The following is an 18,622-nucleotide window of genomic DNA, read 5'->3' as shown; positions in this document are numbered from 1 at the left end:
TCGATCAATCCGCCTGCCCGCCCGCCCGCCCGCCCGACCCGCCGCAACGGGAACGAGGAGGAGGACGAGGAGGAGGACGAGGACGAGGAGGAGGAGGAGGGGGAGGGGGAGGCGGGGCCGTCTGGAGGCGTTGGCGTTGGGCGGCCTCAGTGGTTGCGGTGGTGTCCGTGGCAGCGAGCATGGCGGCGCTGAGGGATTGCCAGGTACCGGCCCGGGGCCCCCCCGCACCCCCAGGCCTTCCCACACCCTCATCCCCCCACACCCCCAGACCCCCGGGCCCCCAATACCCCAGCCCTCCACACTCCCAGGCCACCGATACCCCAGCCCCCCCACCCCTAGTCCCCTAACATCCCCTGCCCCCCAACACCCTCAGCCCCCCAACCCCAGGCCCCCTAATACCCCCTGCCCCCCAGCACCCTCAGCCCCCCCACCTCCAGGCCTCTAACATCCCCTGCCCCCCAACACCCTAAGCACCCCCTCCCCCAGGCCCCCTAATATCCCTGCCCCCCAACACCCTCAGCCCCCCACCCCCAGGCCCCCCACATTCCCAGCCCCCCCACCCCCAGGCCCCCTAATATCTCCTTTCCCCAACACCCTCAGCCCCCCACCCCCAGGCCCCCTAATACCCCCTGCCCCCCAACACCCTCAGCCCCCCACCCCCAGGCCCCTCACATTCCCATCCCCCCCACCCCCAGGCCCCCAACCCCTTCAGCCCCCTACACCCCCCAGATCCCCCATTCCCAGCTCCCCACACCCCCCCAGGCCCCCAACACCCCCAGCTCCCGACCCGCTCTCCACCAAACATTCATTCAATGGTATTTATTGAGCGCTTACTATGTGCAGAGCACCAGACCAAGCGCTTGGAGTGGACAGATCGGTAACAGATAAAGACGGTCCCTGCCCTTTGACGGGCTTACGGTCTAATCGGGGGAGACGGACAGACAGGAACGATAGCAATAAATAGAATCGAGGGGATGAACCTCTCATGAAAACCGAGCGCGGAGTCAAGTCTCCCCCCGAAACGGCTGCTTTCATTTTCCGGGGCTGCATTCTTCCCATCTCAGCCCAGCGCCGGACCTGGGAGTCGAAGGGAGCCGGGTGCCGGTCCTCACCCCGCCACGACTGCTGGGTGACCTTGGGCAAATCATTTCATTCCTCCTTGCCCCAGTTTCCTCATCCGCAAAATAATCACCGTATCGATTAAGCTTCACCGTATGCCGAGCGCCGTGCTGAGCCCTGGGGGAGGCCCAAGATAATCGAGTCCCACCTGGGGTTCATAGTTTAAGTAGGAATGAGTGATGGCATTTGTTAAGCGCTTACTATGTGCAGAGCACTGTTCTAAGCGCTGGGGAGGATCCAAGGTGATCGGGTCGTCCTACGCGGGGCTCACAGTCTTCACCCCCCTTTGACAGATGAGGTCACCGAGGCCCCGAGAAGTGAAGCGACTGGCCCAGAGTCGCCCAGCTGACAGGCGGCAGAGCCGGGAATCGAACCCATGACCTCTGACTCCCAAGCCCGGGCTCTTTCCACTGAGCCGCGCTGCTTCTTTTTAAGTAAGAGGGGAGCAGGTATTAAATCCCCATTTTGCAGATGAGGGAACTGAAGCACAAGGAAGCGAAGTGACTTGCCCAAGGTCATACGGCAGGTGCGTAGTGGAGCTGGGAGCCCAGGGCCTCCGACTCCCAGGCCCAGGCTTTTTCCACAAGGCCAAATACTTATAAATACCAACATTATTAAATACTTATTTTCCTTTCCTTCAGACTGTGAGCCCCTTATGGGTCAGGGACTATGTGTAGTGTGATTGCTTTGATTCTTCCCCAGTGTTTAACCCAGTGTTTGTTGCATAGTAAGCATTTAACATACCACAATTATGATCATTTATACAACAGAGTTACAAAACACGATCCTTGCCCGTATAATCTGGTGGAGACACCTGGGAGGGCAGGCAATCAATGAATGATATTTATTGAGCACTTGCTCTGTGCGGAGGACTCCCCTGGGGATTAAGACCGCGAGCCCCAATGTGAGACAGGACTGTGACCCACCTGATCATCTTGTATCGACCCCAGTGCTTAATATAGTCCTTGGCACATAGTAAGTGCTTAATAAAAACCACGATTCTTTTGATTATTGTTATTATTAAGGCTTCATTCATTCATTCAATAGTATTTATTGAGCACTTACGATGTGCAGAGCACTGGACTAAGCACTTGGAATGTACAATTGGGCAACAGATAGAGACCATCCCTGCCCAACGACGGGCTCACAGTCTAATCGGGGGAGACGGAAGGCAGAGTAAAACAGAATGAAACAAAAACAAGACAACATTATCACGATAAATAGGATCAAGGGGATGTACACCTCAATAACAAATAGGGTAATAAAAAGATATACAAATGAGCACAGTGCTGAGGGGAGGGGAAGGGGGAAGAGCAGAGGGTGGGAGGGAATGGGGAGGGGAGGGAGAGCAGAGGGAAAGGGGGGCTCAGTCTGGGAAGGCCTCCTGGAGGAGGTGAGCTCTCAGGGCTTGGAAGAGGGGATGAGAATGGGTTTGGCGGAGGTGAGGATGGAGGACGTTCCAGGACAGCGGGAGGACGTGGCCCAGGGGTCGACGGCGGGATAGTCGAGAACGGCGGGCGGTGAGGAGGTGGGCGGCAGAGGAGCGGAGCGCGCGGGGTCGGGAGTAGAAAGAGAGAAGGGAGGTGAGGTAGGAGGGGGCGAGGTGATGGACAGCCTTGAAGCCAAGAGTGAGGAGTTCTTGTTTCGTGCGGAGGTCGGTAGGCAACCAACAACACCTGCCTTGACTCGATTACCATATCGGCCTCCTTGCCGACCCCTCTGCCTCCCCTCTCTCCCCACTGCACTCTGCTGCCCGGATCATTTTTCTACGAGAACGTTCAATCCTTGTTTCCCCACTCCTCAAGAGCCTCCCGTGTTGCCCACCTAGCTCCGCCTAACAGAAACGGAAACTCCTCACCAATGGCTGTAAAGCCTTCAATCACCTCTGCCTCGGCCGATCTCACCTCGCTACTCTCCTACTGTAACCCGGCCAGCACACTTTACTCCTCTAATGCCAACTTTCTCCTTGTACCTCCATCTCCTCCTCTAACTCGCCTCCGACCTCGTGCCCACGTCCCGCCTCTGACCTGGAGCACCCTCCCTCTTCGTATCCAACAGACGGTGACTCTCCCCACCTTCAAAGCCTTATTGAAGGCTCCAAGAGGTCTTCCCTGACTGTGCCCCACTTTTCCTTTTCTTTCACTCCCTTCTGCATTGCCTGGACTTGCTCCTTTTACTCATTTCTCCCCTTCCCCGCCCCACAGCGCTTATATCTGTCATTTATTTATATTAATCTCTGTCACCCCCCCCCAGACTGTAAGCTCATAGCGGGATGGGAATGTGACCGTTCTGTCGTTATACTGTACTCTCCCAAGCGCTAAGTACAGTGTCTGCGCACAGTTAGTGCTCCTCCAGACTGTAAGCTCATTGTGGGCAGGGAATATGTTTGTTGTTATATCGTACTCTCCCAAGTGCTTAGGACTATGCACACAGTAAGCACTCAATAAATACGATGGAATGAATGAATACCCTTGATTCCTTTCAGGCTTGGCGGGAGGCTGGCCTCCCTCTGTCTACTACCAGTAATGAAGCCTGCAAGCTGTTTGACGCTACCCTGACTCAGGTACATCACTTTGGGGGAAATACTCTGTTCTGAGCCTCCTTTTTTCCCCAGGGTCCTCCCCCCCTGCCCCCGCCACCCTCTCGTCCCCTCTGCCCAGGTTGACCTTCCCCCAGACTGTGAGCCCCAGGCTTTGTGTGATCTGATTGTGTGGTGTCTATGATATTGTACTCTCTCTTAGCGGGGCCTAGTGGTGCAAGCCTGAGAGTCAGAGGACCTGCGTGCTAATCCCGACTCTGCCACTTGCCTGCTGAGTGACCATTTAAAATAATACTAATTTTAAAAAGCCAAAAGCAAGCTCACCCTGGAAGCTAAACCGCCCACCAGTTGAGAATTTTCTAATGGCATTCATCTCGTCAGCAGACGTGTCTGTTCTCAAACTTTAGGAGCTCGACTCGATGAAATGGTTGATATTTATTGAGCGCTCGCTGTCTCTCACATTGAATTTGAAAACCTCCTCTTCCCTTCCCGCTTAATTCCTTCAAACGGATTTGAAAGAAAGCTGCATGGGTGTGATCTTTAACTGTTACGTAATTATACGCAGCCTCAAGACCGTGCTTTCTTTGGTTTATACTTTAGATTTCAGAAATTTCCCAGTGTTAAAAGGAAGAATTTCAGTGCCGTCAACTTCCCTAACCTTGTAGCTTCTCATTACAGTATGTGAAATGGACCAACGATAAAAGCCTTGGAGGCATAGAAGGGTGTCTTTCCAAGTTGAAGGAAGCAGATCCAACTTTTAGTAAGTAACCACTTTCATGCTTGAAGGCGAAAGTAGTTTCATAAAACTAAAGGTAGTTTCACTCACCTAGGAACATTACTGGGGTAAAATACGCCTTTCTTTAAAATGGCATTTATTAAGCTCTTACTACGCTTACTTACTAAGCAGCGTGGCGTAGTGGGTAGAGCCGGGGCTTGGGAGTCGGAAAGTCCTGGGTTCCAATCCCGGCTCTGCCGCTCGTCTGCTGTGTGACCTTGGACAGCTCGCTTCACTTCTGGGCCTCAGTTCCCTCATCTGTAAAAAGGGGATTAAGACTGCAAGCCCCATGTGGGACAACCCGATGACCTTGTACTTACTCCAGTGCTTAGGAGGGTGCTTGGCACATAGTAAGCGCTTAACAAATACCATCATTTTTGTTATTACCTTGGACGAGTCACTTCACTTCTCTGGGCCTCACTTACCTCATCTGTAAAACGTTGGGGATTGAGACTGTGAGCCCGATAAGTGGACAGGGACTGTGTCCAACCCGATTTGCTTGTACCCAGCCCAGCCTTAGTAATAAATAACAATAATCGTGATATGTGTTAAGCGCTTACTGCGTGCCAGGCCCTGTACTTGTTCTGACTTGCCCAAGGTCCTGCGGCAGAGCCGGAATCAGAACCCAGGTCCTCCTGACTCCCAGGCCCACGGTCTAGCCGTTAGGCCACACTGCTCCTGGCTGGTCATTGTCCCCTGCTTTCTTCAGCTATGGGACACGTGATCGCCAACGGGCTGGAGCTGGTGGGCACCGGAAGCTCCGTGCTTCTGGACGAAGAGCTCGACCTCGCAGTGAAGACCATGCTGGAGCTAGCCCAAGGTCAGCCACTGACCGAGCGGGAGCAACTGCACGTGTCTGCCGTCGACATGTTTGCCAAAGGGTGAGGCCGATGATGGCTTTCGTTTTCCGCGTCTGGGGAAGCGTGTGGTTTTACACGGGCCGACCGCCGAGTCCAGGAGGGCGTGGAATAAGCCAATTGCCCGGGATCGGCGCTGGCCAAAAGCCAGCACGACAGTCAATCAGTCATATTTATTGAGCGCTTCCTATATGCCGAGCACTGTACTAAGCGCTTGGGAAAGTACAATATAACAGCATGTAGACATATTTCCTGCCCACAACTAGAAGCAGGAGAAGCAGCATGGCCTAGTGGATAGAACCTGGGCCCGGGTGACAAAAAGGCCTGGGTTCTAGTCCTGGCTCTGCCCCGGGTCTGCTGAATGACCTTGGGCAAGTCACCACACTTCTCTGGGCCTCAGTTCCCCCATCTGTGTCCAACCCACTTTGCTCGTATCCACCCTAACGCTTTTGCACGGTGCATAGCGCATAATAATAATTGTGGTATTCGTTAAGCACTTACTATTATTATTATTATTATGATCTGTAAAATGGAGATTAAGAGCCCAGGTGGGAAGTGGACTGTGTCCAACGTAATTAGCTTGTATCTACCCCAGCACTTAGTACACAGTGCCTAGCACATAGTAAGTGTTAAACAGATACCATAAAAAACAAATACTATAAAAAACAAATACCAGAGACAGACCTTAATATAGATAAAAAATAAATTATGGATACGGACATAGGTGCTGTGGGGCTGAGGGAGGGGTGAATAAAGGGTGCCTGATGGGTGATTTTGAGCAAGTCACTTCTCTGTGCCTCAGTCACCTCATCTGTCAAATGGGAATTGAGACTATCAGCTCCAAGTGGGACATGGACTGCGTTCAACTGTGTCCAACCTGATTAGCTTATATCTAGCCCAACGCTTAGTACAGAGCCTGGCAATAGTAAGCGCTTAACAAATACCACAATTATTATCATTATTATTATTAAAAATAATAATATCGTGTCCGCGTTTGCCAGGCGTTGAGCCGTGAATGCCGTTTTGTTCTCCAGGCGCCTTCCCAAAGCCTGTGACCTATGGGAACGGATCTTACAGAAACACCCGACGGATATGTTGGCGCTGAAGTTTGCCCACGACACGTATTTCTACCTGGGCTACCAGCCACAGATGAGGGACTCTGTAGCCCGGGTTTATCCTTACTGGTCACCTCACCTTCCCCTCAGTAGGTAGGGGCCGGCGCCTCACGGTCAGGGCACCCGGGGAGGACGGGTGCTGGACGCCGAAACGGGCCCAGAGACGCCTTCCGAGGGACGAAGGAACGGTTCCTCCGACTCTGGCTTCCGGGCGGCAGTGGGGATGACTGGAAACGAGTCTCGTTCACTCCTGGGATTCGTGCCATGTTGTGGAAGAACTGGGATGGGCCTGGCCAGGCTGAGTATCCTGAGCTATCAACCTTAGCCCGTTCAACTCCTCTGCTCTTTTTGTTCCTTTTCAGCTACGTGAAGGGCATTTATTCCTTTGGACTGATGGAAACCAACTTTTATGACCAAGCAGAAGCGCTTGCCAAAGAGGTAAGTGCATCGGTAATCAACTCTGTTTTATTATGTTCTCCTAAGTGCTTAGTACAGTGCTCTGCACTCGGTAAGTGCTCACGGCAACTCCTGCAGGTAGGGCAGGTCAAAGCTCCTCTGTCACTCGGGGAACCAATATTTCCTTCGTAAAGATCAGCCAGCGCTGCCGACTTGACTTCGCTCACCCTTCTTTTCAAGCGGTCCGCGTCGTCTGGCACTTGGTGATCGCGGCCGTTTTTTTGGCTTGCCTATCTTCCCAAGAGCCTTTGGAAACTGCGCAGGAAGTGACTCTCTTCATTGCTGTATTGTTCTTTCTAAGCACTTAGTACGGTGCTCTGCACACAGTAGGAGCTCAATAAATACAATTGAGTGAATGAATCAATACCATCGACTGATTAGCAGCGCTTTCCAGCTTTTCCGCTGTTTCCCTGGGTCGTTCAGTAGCGAAAGAACGAAAGGGCAGCTAGACAGGGAGCCGCTGGTAATCATTAATCCCTCTAGACTGTCAGCTCCTTGTTGGCTGGGATCACACCTTCCAATATGGTTTTATTGTACTTGCCCAAGTGCTCAGCTCAGTGCTCTGCACACAGTCAGTGCTCAGTAAATACCACTGATTGATTGATGGATGTGAAAGCTTTCTTGAAACCGTTTCCTGTCGTAATCTTCCAGACACTTAATAAGCTGCCCTGCACGCAAGACGCAGCGTGATCTAATGGACTCTAGACTGTGAGCCCGTTGTGGGCGGGGATTGTCTCTCTTTATTGCTGTATTGTACTTTCTCAAGCACTTGGTAGAGTGCTCTGCACACAGTAAGCGCTCAATAAATACGATTAAATGAACGAATAAGTAGGTGGGAGAACAGGTATTGAATCCCCATTTTGCAGATGAGGGAACTGAGGCACAGAGAAGTTAAGGTAAAGTCACCCAGCAGGTAAGTGGCAGAGCTGGAATTCCAGCCCAGATCCTCTGGCTCCCAAACCCATGCTCCTTCCATTCGATCAGTCGTATTTATTGAGCGCCTACTGTGTCCCGAGCACTGTACTAAACGCTTGAGAAACGGCAATAAAGAGAGGCAATCCCCTCCCACAACGGGGTCAGAGTCCAGAGTCCATTAGATCATGCTGCTGCTTGTGTGCAGAGCAGCTTATTAAGTGTTTGGGAGATTACGACAGGAAGCAGTTTCAAAAACAGCCAGAACAAGTAAACTGTCACCAGTAGCATCAATATAAATAAATAGAATTCCAGATATATACACATCATTAATATAAATAAATAGAATTATAAATATGTGCATATATACGCAAGTGCTGTGGAAGGGGGTAGAGCAAAGGAAGAGAGTTGGGGCGATGGAGAGGGGAGGGGAGAAAAGTGGGGGCTTAGTCTGGGATTTACTAAGATTGTGAGCCCCAAGTGGGACTTGATTATCTCGTATCCCATCCCAGTGCTGAGTTCAGTGCTGAGTTCAGTTATGCACATCATAAGCACTTAACAAATACCACAGTTACTATTTAATCAATCAAGCAATCATATTTATTAGCCACTTACTGTGTAGAGAGTACTGTACTAAGCGTCTGGGAGAGTACAATATAAAAGCGAAGCCGCGTGGCCCAGTGAATAGAATACGGGCCTGGGAGTCAGAGGACCTGAATTCTAGTCCCGGCTCCTCCACTTGCCTGCTGAGTCACCTTGGGCGAGTCCTTTCACTTCTCTGGGCCTCAGTTCCCTCTTCCGTAAAATGGGGACTGAGACTGTGAGCCCCACGTGGGACGAGGAACTGTGTCCAACCTGATGAGCTGGCCTCTATCCGGGCGTCTAGTATGTGTGCCTGGCACATAGGAAGTGCTTAACAAATATTTAAAAAAAACAAAACTAGGCCAAAGGCAGCATTAACCAGCAACAGCCGGGAGGCCGAGGACTCTCAGTTCCCCTGGGGGCCTTCAAAATGTTCTCCGGGGCTCCTATCTCGCCCCGTGGTGACGTTGCACCTCAAAGAATATGCCAGCGTTGGAGCCTTGGGAACACGCTGTCTTGGACGGAGTTTGGGGAGGGGACCTCGGCACAAGGTCACGGTCAGGTTTAGTTGCCGGTATCGACCACGTGCTTTCCAGGGGCTAGGCGCTGTGCTATAGGGTAGGGGAGACACAGATTTAACCCTGAGATTCTCTTTTACCCTAAAAGGACTTGACCTGTTCCCTTGTCTACCATTAAGCACCCAATAAGCACTCAATACATACCATTGATTGAGACTATCAAAGGGGAGGATGGAGTTTAAACATCCGCTTGTCCTGCAGCCGACCGGACGCCGAGAAAATCGGCCAGAATTCTAGTCCGTGGAGCGGATCAGCTGTTTATTTGCCTTATAATAATAATAATATTTGTTAAGAGCTTACTATGTGCCAAGCACCGTTCTGAGCGCCGGGATAGATAGTCCACGTGGGACTTGGTCTGAATCCCCATTTTACAGATGAGGTAACTGAGGCACAGAGAAGTGGCTTGCCCAAGGTCACAAAGCAGACAAGTGGTGGGAGCTGGAATTAGAACCCACGACCTCTGACTCCCAAGCTCGGGCTCTTTCCACTGAGCCACACTGCTTCCCTAATAACAATAACTTTGGTGTCCGTGAAGCTCTTACTGTGCGCCTAAGCATTGCGCAAAGCGCTGGGACAGATAGAGGATAATGGCTAAACAAATACCATGAAAAGCATGAAATACCATGAGAAGCAGCGTGGCTCAGTGGAAAGAGCACGGGCTTTGGAGTCAGAGGTCACGGGTTCAAATCCCAGCTCGGCCATTTGTCAGCTGTGTGACTATGGGCAAGTCACTTAACTTCTCGGTGCCTCAGTTCCCTCATCTGTAAAATGGGGATTAAGACTGTGAGCCCCACGTGGGACAACCTGATTCCCCTGTGTCTACCCCAGCGCTTAGAACAGTGCTTGGCACATAGTAAGCGCTTAACAAATACCAACATTATTATTATTATGAAAAGAAAACCACAAATAATTTACAGCTACGGATGCAATCTCAGTGGAAGTGCTTCCTGGGAGCCAAAACGGTTTGCTTCCCGCCGCTCTAGGCTTTGTCAATCGAACAGAGGGATGCCTGGTCTGTCCACACCATCGCCCACATCCACGAGATGAAAGCAGAGGTCGAGGCTGGGCTGGAATTCATGCAGTGCTCTGAAAACAACTGGAAGGTACGCTTCGTTAAGGGGGCGTCTCTTTGTTGGGGGGGCTCTTCCCTTTACGCCATCTCATTCACCCGAGCATTTATCAGACATAAGCGCCTTGAGGACCGCAACCCCATCTTCTACTTTTACTGCGAGTGGTGTGAAATGGCAATTCCGCGAGAAGCAGCAAGGCCCAGTGGAAAGAGCCCGGGCCTAGGAGACAAGAGGCCCTGGGTTCTCACCCGGTCCCCACCAGGTGCCAGCTGGGCGTCCATGAGCAAGTCACTTCACTTCTCTGGCCTCAGTTCCTTCATCTGTAAAATTCATTTAATCGTATTTATTGAGCGCTTACCGTGTGCAAGGCACCGTACTAAGCGCTTGGGAGAGTGCGATATAACAATAAACGGACACATTCCCTGCCCAAGACCCTGGGCCCCATGTGGGACAGGGATTGTGTCCAACGTGATTCGCCTGGTGCTTAGGAAGCGCCTAGGAAGCGCTTAACAAATGCCATTTAGATACCCTTTAAAAATAAAAAAAGAGGTGGGCTTGGGAGGAGGAGAGCTTGCGAGCAGGAGAGTGGGGGTGAGGAGAGTTTATAGATAAGATGGAGGGAACAGGTCAGATCAGATATTCTCTGTCACCCATTTTCTCTTCTCAGGACTGTGATATGCTTGCTTGCCATAATTATTGGCACTGGAGTTTGTACCTTATTGAAAAGGTAAGAGGACCCCATGTCAGTTTTTCTACGGGGACATTGGCCGAGAGACCTGAAATTACCAAAAGATCATGAGGAAGATATGCTTATTCCTTCCACTGTGGTATTTCAGCAGGTGTATGTGCTGTACTTTCACAGTAGTTGGTATTTTCACATCTGGGTATGGTGTTTAATCAAAATATATTGGGGCCAAATATTTTAACATGCTTTAAAAATTGAAGTTATTTTTGCCAGGCATTTTCAAAAAATAGCATGCCATACACTTCTTTCAGAGTGTGTGGTTTGGCCCCAGGGGTTTGCATCTAGTAAGCATTTTTTATTATTTTTTTAATGGTATTTGTTAAGCTCTTACTCTGTGCCAGGCACTGTTCTAAGTGCTGGGGTGGATCCAAGCTAATCAGGTTAGACAGAGTTGAATACGGTCTGCGTCCCACATGGAGCTCACAGTCTTCAATCCCCATTTTACAGATGAGGGAACTGAGGCCCAGAGAAGTTTATTATTATTGCTGTGTCTGAGTGTGTGGAAAAAGCAGAGCTATCCTAATCTCCTGCTTTCTCCATGGATCCCACAAAACGACTGTCTAATTGGTGTTCAGGGGGGGATTTCACATCTGGAGTATAGTTTGTGTCATTCCTCCTCTGGATCCTCCTCAATAGGGGAATTACTGGACTTCTTAGTCACAGGACAATCTCTTTTGGTATGAATTTGCTTAGAAGCAGCATGGCCTAGTGGGAAGAGCCCCCACCTGGGAGTCAGAAGGACCTGGATTCCCATCCCATGCCACTTGTCTGCTGTGCGACCTTGAGCAAGTGGCTTCCCTTCACTGTGCCTCAGTTGCCTCAACTGTAAAATGGGGTTGAAGACTGTGAGCTGTAAATGGGACAGAGACTGTCTTCAACCCAATTTGCTTTTACCTACCCCAGCGCCGACCTCCTCTTCAAGAGTGTAAACTCCGGAGGGCTGGACTCTGTCTACTAACTCTCTCAGAAGCTTAGTCCAGAGCTTTACATCTACCCCAGCACTCAGTGCTTAGCACCTAATAAGTGCCTATTATTATCATTATCGTTGTTGTTATTGATTTTTGGTAAGCTCAATAACTCCATTTTATATTAGATAGAAGTGAATCACAGTTTTTTTGTTGTCGTGCTTTTTTTCCAGGGTGAATACGAGGCTGCGTTGACAATTTATGATGATCACGTACGTTTGTCCGTCTTCTTTGGCTCTCCTGTTGAATTTTGCCTTCCATTCTGTATCCCGACCTTTAGACATAATGTCGTAGCCATGGAATGGAATTTTCTTGGGTGACCATTAGCACTGTTAATTTAAGCGAAAGTTATTTGGAATATAATATGTTAAAAAAAATTATGGAATTTAAGCGCTTTCTGTCCTCCAGACACTGTATTAAGTGCTGAGGTGGAGACAAGCTAATCAGGTTAGCATCCTATATGATGTTCACAGTCTTAATCCCCATTTGCGATGAGGGAACTGAGTCATTCGATCATATTTACTGAGCGCTTACTGTTTGCAGTCCACCGTACTAAGCGATTGGGAGTGTACAATATTTAACAATATTATAATAGTCCCAGCGAAGTGAAGTGACCTGTCCAGGGTCACACAGCAGACAAGTGGCAGAGCCGGAATTAGAATCCATGACCTTCTGACCGCCAGGCCCGGACTCTGGCCACTATACCGTGTTGCTTCGCCTTGAAGCACAGCGTGGGGCCAAAGGAGGGAGGGAGGGGTGATTGTGTGGCTTTTAGATTAGGTGACTTGCCCCAGTTCAACTGAGTTTGGAATTCTGAGGGGACAGGATTAGTAGGGAGAAGCAGTGCGGTGTAGAGGATAGAGCATGGGTCATGGAGTCAAAATAATAATAATGGTATTTGTTAAGTGCTTACTATGTGCCAAGCACTATTCTAAGTGCTGGGGTACATACAAGTTTATCAGGTATCCATCGTGGGGCCTCACAGTCTTTGGGGAAGCAGCGTGACTCAGTGGAAAGAGCCTGGGCTTCGAAGTCAGAGGTCGTGGGTTTGACTCCCGGCTCTGCCACTTGTCAGCTGTGTGACTGTGGGCAAGTCACTTAACTTCTCTGGGCCTCAGATACCTCATCTGTAAAATGGGGATTAAAACTGTGAGCCCCACGTGGGACAATCTGATCACCCTGTATCCCCCCCAGCGCTTAGAACAGTGCTTTGCACATAGTAAGCGCTTAACAAATACCACCATTATTATTAATCCCCATTTTACAAATGAGTTAACTGAGGCACAGGGAAGTTATGTGACTTGCCCACAGTCACAGAGCTGGCAAGTGGTGGGTGCAGGATTAGAACCCACCACCTCTGACTCCGAAGCCCGTGCACACTGTCATGGGTTTTAATCCAGGTTCCACCACTTATCTGCTGTGTGAGCTTGGACAGATCATTTCTGAGCCTCAGTGACCTCATCTATAAAATGGGGATTGAGACTGTGAGCCCCACGTGGGACAGGGAACGGGTCCAACCCGATTTGCTTCTATCCACCCCAGGGCTTAGTACAGGGCCTGGCACATAGTAAGGAGTTAACAAAATGCCACAGTTGTTATTATTAGGGAGCAGGGACAGAAAGAGTTTGAAAGACCCCGGGGGGGTGTGCGCCATTTAACCCTGAATGACCCCCCGTGAAATTTCTCCTTTCAGATTGCCCCCAGCCTCTTGGGGAGCGGGGCGATGCTTGACATGGTGGACAGCTGTTCCATGCTCTATCGCCTCCAGATGGAAGGTGAGCTTCTGTTCCTTCTTTCTCAGAATGCTCAGTTCCCATCACCTGCCAGGTGACCTTGGGCAAGTCACTCGGCTTCTCTAGGCCTCGCTTTTCTCATCCGTGATATGGGGATTCAAGACCTGTTCTTTTTCAGCTTTAGACCGTGAGCCCCATGTGGGACTCTCAGACCCGATTAGCTTGTATCTATCCCAGCCCTTAATACAGTGCCTGTCACCTTGTATGAGCTTAACAAATACCCCGATATTATTATTATTGCATTTTTATGGTATTCATTAAGTGCTCACTAGGTGCCAGGCACTGTACTAAGCGCTGGGGTAGATTCAAGCTAATCAGGTTGGACACAGTGCCCGTCCCACACGGGCTCACCGTGCTAAATCCCCATTTTACAGACGAGGAAACCGAGACATAGTGAAGTGACCCTGCCCCAGTTCACCCAGCAGACAAGTGGCGGAGATGGGATTAGAACTCAGGCCCTGGCTCCATCCACTAGGCCATGCTGCTTCTCATTACCTTTCTGATTTCTGATTATAGTTCTGAGTGGGGATTTAGCCAAAAGCTAACCAGGGGCGGTTTAACACATTTCAGAAACCCCCTCTCACGTGAGTAGACCTGGGGTTTTCCATTTCCGTTGTCTCTCCCACTTTTCCAGGGGTCCCGGTTGGCGGGAGATGGCAAGAGGTGATGAAGATCACAAAGCAGCATTCCAAAGACCACATTCTTCTCTTCAATGACGCTCACTTTTTGATGTCCTCCCTCGGAGCCAAAGACCACGAAACCACCAATGAGCTTCTAGCCACTCTTCAGGAAGCGAGCAAGTAAGCAAGTCGGCCTCATCGTCATTAGTATTTATCGAGCGCTCACGGTGTCCAGGTCGCTGAACTAAGCGCTTGGGAGAGTACAACAGTTTAGTAGACAACCAATCGGTCGTATTTATTGTGCACTTACTGTTCTAAGCGCTCGGGAGGGTACACTACAACAGAGTTGGTAGACAGCGGTGCTTATTGGTCACGTACGGGGCGCGGAGCACTGTAATGAGCACTGGGTTAGATATGAGATCATCAGGTCCCATGTAGGCTCACCGTCTAAGTAAGAAGGAGGACAGGTATTAAATCGCCATTTTGCAGATGAGGGAACTGAGGCTCGGAGACATGAAGTGACTTACCCAAGGTCACACAGCAGGCAAGTGGAAGAATCAGAATTAAAACCCAGGTCCTCTGCCTCCCGGGCCCGGCCTCTTTCCGCTAGGTCACGCTGCTTCTCATGGCTCTGTGATGCATTTATTCACAGTAAGTTTCCTATTAAGAATGCTTTATTTCAGGGTGTGATGTTTGAAGCGACGAAGAGAGGAACTGAGCGTGCTCACGGGAGAACTAACTAATCTTGTTCACAGGAGAGTGAAACAGGTTGATTCCAAGTGATCTGGCCACGGACCAATCGAGCAGTAGTATTTATTGAGTGCCTACTATGAGAAGAGTAATAATTGAGCACTTACTATGTGCCAAGCACTGTTCTAAGCCCTGGGCGCTGTCCTAAGCGCTGGGCACTGTTGTAAGCGCTGGATACTAAGCACCTGGGAGAGTGCTACCCTAATTAATTAGATCCTGCTCTGTGCCAAGCACTCTTCTCAGCAATGGGGTAGGTACAAGTTAAACAGTTTGGAGATAGTCCTTGTCCCTCATGGAGCTCACAGGCTAAGTAGGAGGGAGTAGGATTTAATCTCTATTTGACAGATGAAGTAACTGAGGCCCCCAAGAGGTGAAGTGACTCACCCAAGGTCACACAGCAGACCTGTGGCGGAGCCGGGAATGAGAACCCAGGTCCTCTGATCCCAAGCCCGGGCTCTTTCCACTCTTCATTCGTTCATTCAGTCACGTTTATTGAGCACCTACTGTGTGCAAATCACACAGTACTTTACTTGTACTAAGTACTTACTGTACTGAGCGCTTAGGAGAGGGCAATATAGCAGTAAACAGTCACATTCCCTGCCCACAACGAGCTTACAGTCTAGACTACGGTCCGCTAGGCCCCGCTGCTTCTCCTCGATCGGCTCCTTCGTCCAAGGGGTTGATCTCCTTTCTCGTTGGCAGCTCTCCAGGTGAAAACAGTCAGCACCTCCTGGCCCGGGGAGTGGGTCTGCCTCTCTGTCACGCGATGGTGGCATTTGAGAACGGGGACCACGACAGGGTGCTGGAGTTGCTACTTCCCATCCGCTACCAGATCGTTCAGCTCGGAGGAAGCAACGCTCAGGTGAGACCCCCGCCCTGTGGATTTGGGTTTTCGTTTCTGATGGTGCTGTCTACGTGTCAGGCACTGAACTAAGTAGTGGGGCAGGTCCAAGCTAATCAGGTAGGACAACTCGTCCCTGTTCCATACGACTCCCCATTTTACAGATGGGGTCAGTGAGGCCCTGAGAAGTGAAGTGACTCGCTCGAGGCGTCACAGCCGGGATTAATAATACTAATAATAATGATGTTGATATTGGTTAAGCGCTTACTATGTACTATGCGCCGGGGTGGATACAGTGTAATCAGGTTGTCCCACGTGAGGCTCACAGTCTCCATCCCCATTTTACAGATGAGGGAACTGAGGCCCAGAGAAGTGAAGTGACTTGCCCAAAGCCACCCAGCTGACAGGTGGCGGAGCCGGGATTAGAATCCATGACCTCTGACTCCTAAACCCGGGCTCTTTCCACTGAGCCACGCTGCTTCTGGATTAGAACCCAGGTCCTTCTGACTCCCAGGCGCAGGCTCTATCCGCTCGGTCGTGCGGCTTTCCAGATTTGGTTGGGGAAGGAAAATTGGATTGGGTGGTGGTGGTATGGTGGGAAACTGACATCGCCGTGCAAGTTTGGCAGGAAGGGATCTGGGCGTCAGGACGGTTGAGAATAATAATAATGATGGCATTTGTTAAGCACTTACTCTGTGTGGAGCATTGTTCTAAGCACTGGGGTAGATACAAACTAATTAGGTTAGACAGGTAATCCCTGTCCTATGTGGATGCTCACAGTCTTAATCCTCATTGTACAGATGAGGTTACTGAGGCCCAGAGAAGTGAAGTGACTGACCCTAGGTCACAAAGCAGACAGGCGCAAGAGCCGGGATTAGAACCCAGGTCCTTCTGACTCCCAGGGCCACGCTCTATCCATTAGGCCATACTGCTTCCCTTCACCGGATGTCCGTCTCCCCGTTCGAGACTGGAAGCCCCTTGTGGGCAGGGAAACGCATCCACCAACTCTGTTGCACTGTCCTCTCCCAAGCGCTTAGTTCAGTGCTCCGCACACAGTAGGTGCTCAATAAGCACCACTGATCGATTTACCGAGCAACTACTAAGTGCTTGGGCAAGAGCAACAGAGTCAGTAGACACGACCCCAACCCCGAAGGAGCCTGCGCTCTTCCGTGGCAGCCGTAAAATGGAATTTTCTTCTGACTTTTTAACACCTCGATTTACCTGTGTGAGCGTGGGTGCGCGTCTGTTTGCTTTCGCGTTCCCGGATTTGGAGTTTTTGCCGGTCCCGGCGGCACGGTATTGATTTGAGGGGTTTTGACCTTTCAGAGAGACGTCTTCAATCAGCTGCTGGTCCACGCCGCCCTAAACAGTCAGGCGCCGTCCTCTCGGAACTTGGCTCGGTGAGTACCTGGGGTGAAGGCGCGTGGCTCTGTTTGCTTATGGAGCAGCCCGGCCGCTGCCTCAGGTCACGGCCGGGCTCTACCACGCTGCCTTCTCAGTGGAAAATCACCACTCAGCTGAGACCCACACGTTTCTTTATATAAACAGAAATATATAGTAGAAATATATAAATATATGTGTAAGCGCTTAGTACAGTGCTTTGCACACAATGAGTGCTCAATACATATGGTTGAATGAATGTATGTATATATCAATATAATAATCCTTATGTTACTTGTTGAGCGCTCACTATGGCTAAGCACTGTTGGAAGCACAGGGGTAGATACAAGCTAATCAGGTTGGATGCAGTCCCTGTCCCACATGGGGCACACAATCTTAATCCCCATTTTATAGATGAGGGAACTGAGGCCCAGAGAAGTGAAGACACTTGCCCAAGGTCAAACAGCAGACAGGCGGCAGAGCCGGGATTAGAACCCAGGTCCTTCTGACTCCCAGACCCAGGCTGTATCCACCAGGTCAAACTGCTTCCTGTTCTCCCTTCCCCTTACCTTGGAAGCCCCGTGTAGTCAGTCAGTCAATCATATTTATTGAGCGTTTCCTGTGTGCAGAGCAGTGTACTAAGTGCTTGGGGGAGAGTACACCATAACAATAAACATACATTCCCTGCCCACAACGTGGTTACGGTCTGGGGTGGTCGGGGGGAGAGACAGACATTAATATACATAAATAAATGACAGATATGGACAGAAATGCTGTGTAAGGCAGACAGAGGCTTTGGCCCTCCTGGTTACCTGGAGCTCACCCAGCGCTTAGCCCTCAGAAGCACTCAACAAATGGCATTTTCATTCCCCGGATCATTATTAATCAGTCCATGGTGTGTACTGAGCGCCTGCTGGTGACCGAGCCCCTTACATAGCGCTTTAGACGAGGAAAGCTAACGAAGCCTCCTCCCTCCAGGAGCCTGTTGGTGGAACGGGACGCGCTGAGGCGGAACTCGCCGCTGACGGAGCGGCTCCTCCGGAAGGCAGGGGCGGCCCACCTCCGGGAGTAGGCGCTCGGCCAGCTGGACGGCGGCCCGGACGCTCACGGCCGGCCTCTCTCCACCGCCCTAACGTCACCCACCCGGACAGAGAGGCCCCGGCCTGCTCCCAGAGCCTCAGCGGTTCCCCCCGTGCGTGGCATTGCCCGCCTCTTTCATTCGGGAACCACGCCCCACGACCCTGATGGTCGTCCCAGGGACCCTTCCCCACCCCTCCACCCCCTCCCGAAGAGGGTCCAGCCAGCCGGCCCCCTCAGAGGGCTTCCTGTTGGACTTTTTCTTCTTTTAATCTGAATCCCGAAGCCGCACCAGTGATTTTGATGGCAGAACTCGATTCTCACGCTACCTCTGAGATGGTTTGAGACTCCATTATTCATTCATTCAATTGTTTTTCTTAAGCACTGACTGTGTGTAGAGCACTGTACTAAGCACTTGGGATAGTACAATAAACGGTGACAGTTCCCT

General features: G+C 50.8%; 1 protein-coding gene across 1 annotated transcript in view; it reads left to right on the top strand.

The window, feature by feature from the left end:
* TTC38 (tetratricopeptide repeat domain 38) overlaps nt 1-18,622 on the top strand; it is a 19,062-nt gene extending 440 nt beyond the window's left edge. Inside the window, exons 2-15 of the mRNA XM_029078647.2 lie at nt 91-203; nt 3,605-3,682; nt 4,337-4,418; nt 5,143-5,314; nt 6,325-6,498; nt 6,768-6,843; nt 9,917-10,036; nt 10,671-10,730; nt 11,887-11,925; nt 13,407-13,488; nt 14,141-14,306; nt 15,579-15,738; nt 17,044-17,117; nt 18,076-18,622. Of these exons, the coding sequence (XP_028934480.2) occupies nt 91-203; nt 3,605-3,682; nt 4,337-4,418; nt 5,143-5,314; nt 6,325-6,498; nt 6,768-6,843; nt 9,917-10,036; nt 10,671-10,730; nt 11,887-11,925; nt 13,407-13,488; nt 14,141-14,306; nt 15,579-15,738; nt 17,044-17,117; nt 18,076-18,169 (1,490 nt within the window). The 3' untranslated portion in view covers nt 18,170-18,622. The remainder of the gene's footprint in view (nt 1-90; nt 204-3,604; nt 3,683-4,336; nt 4,419-5,142; nt 5,315-6,324; nt 6,499-6,767; nt 6,844-9,916; nt 10,037-10,670; nt 10,731-11,886; nt 11,926-13,406; nt 13,489-14,140; nt 14,307-15,578; nt 15,739-17,043; nt 17,118-18,075) is intronic.

This window comes from Ornithorhynchus anatinus, chromosome 14 (genome assembly GCF_004115215.2).
Source record: "Ornithorhynchus anatinus isolate Pmale09 chromosome 14, mOrnAna1.pri.v4, whole genome shotgun sequence".
Lineage (NCBI taxonomy): Eukaryota > Metazoa > Chordata > Mammalia > Monotremata > Ornithorhynchidae > Ornithorhynchus > Ornithorhynchus anatinus.
Note: the sequence above shows the minus strand (reverse complement) of the source record. Positions and strands in the feature narration are given on the sequence as shown.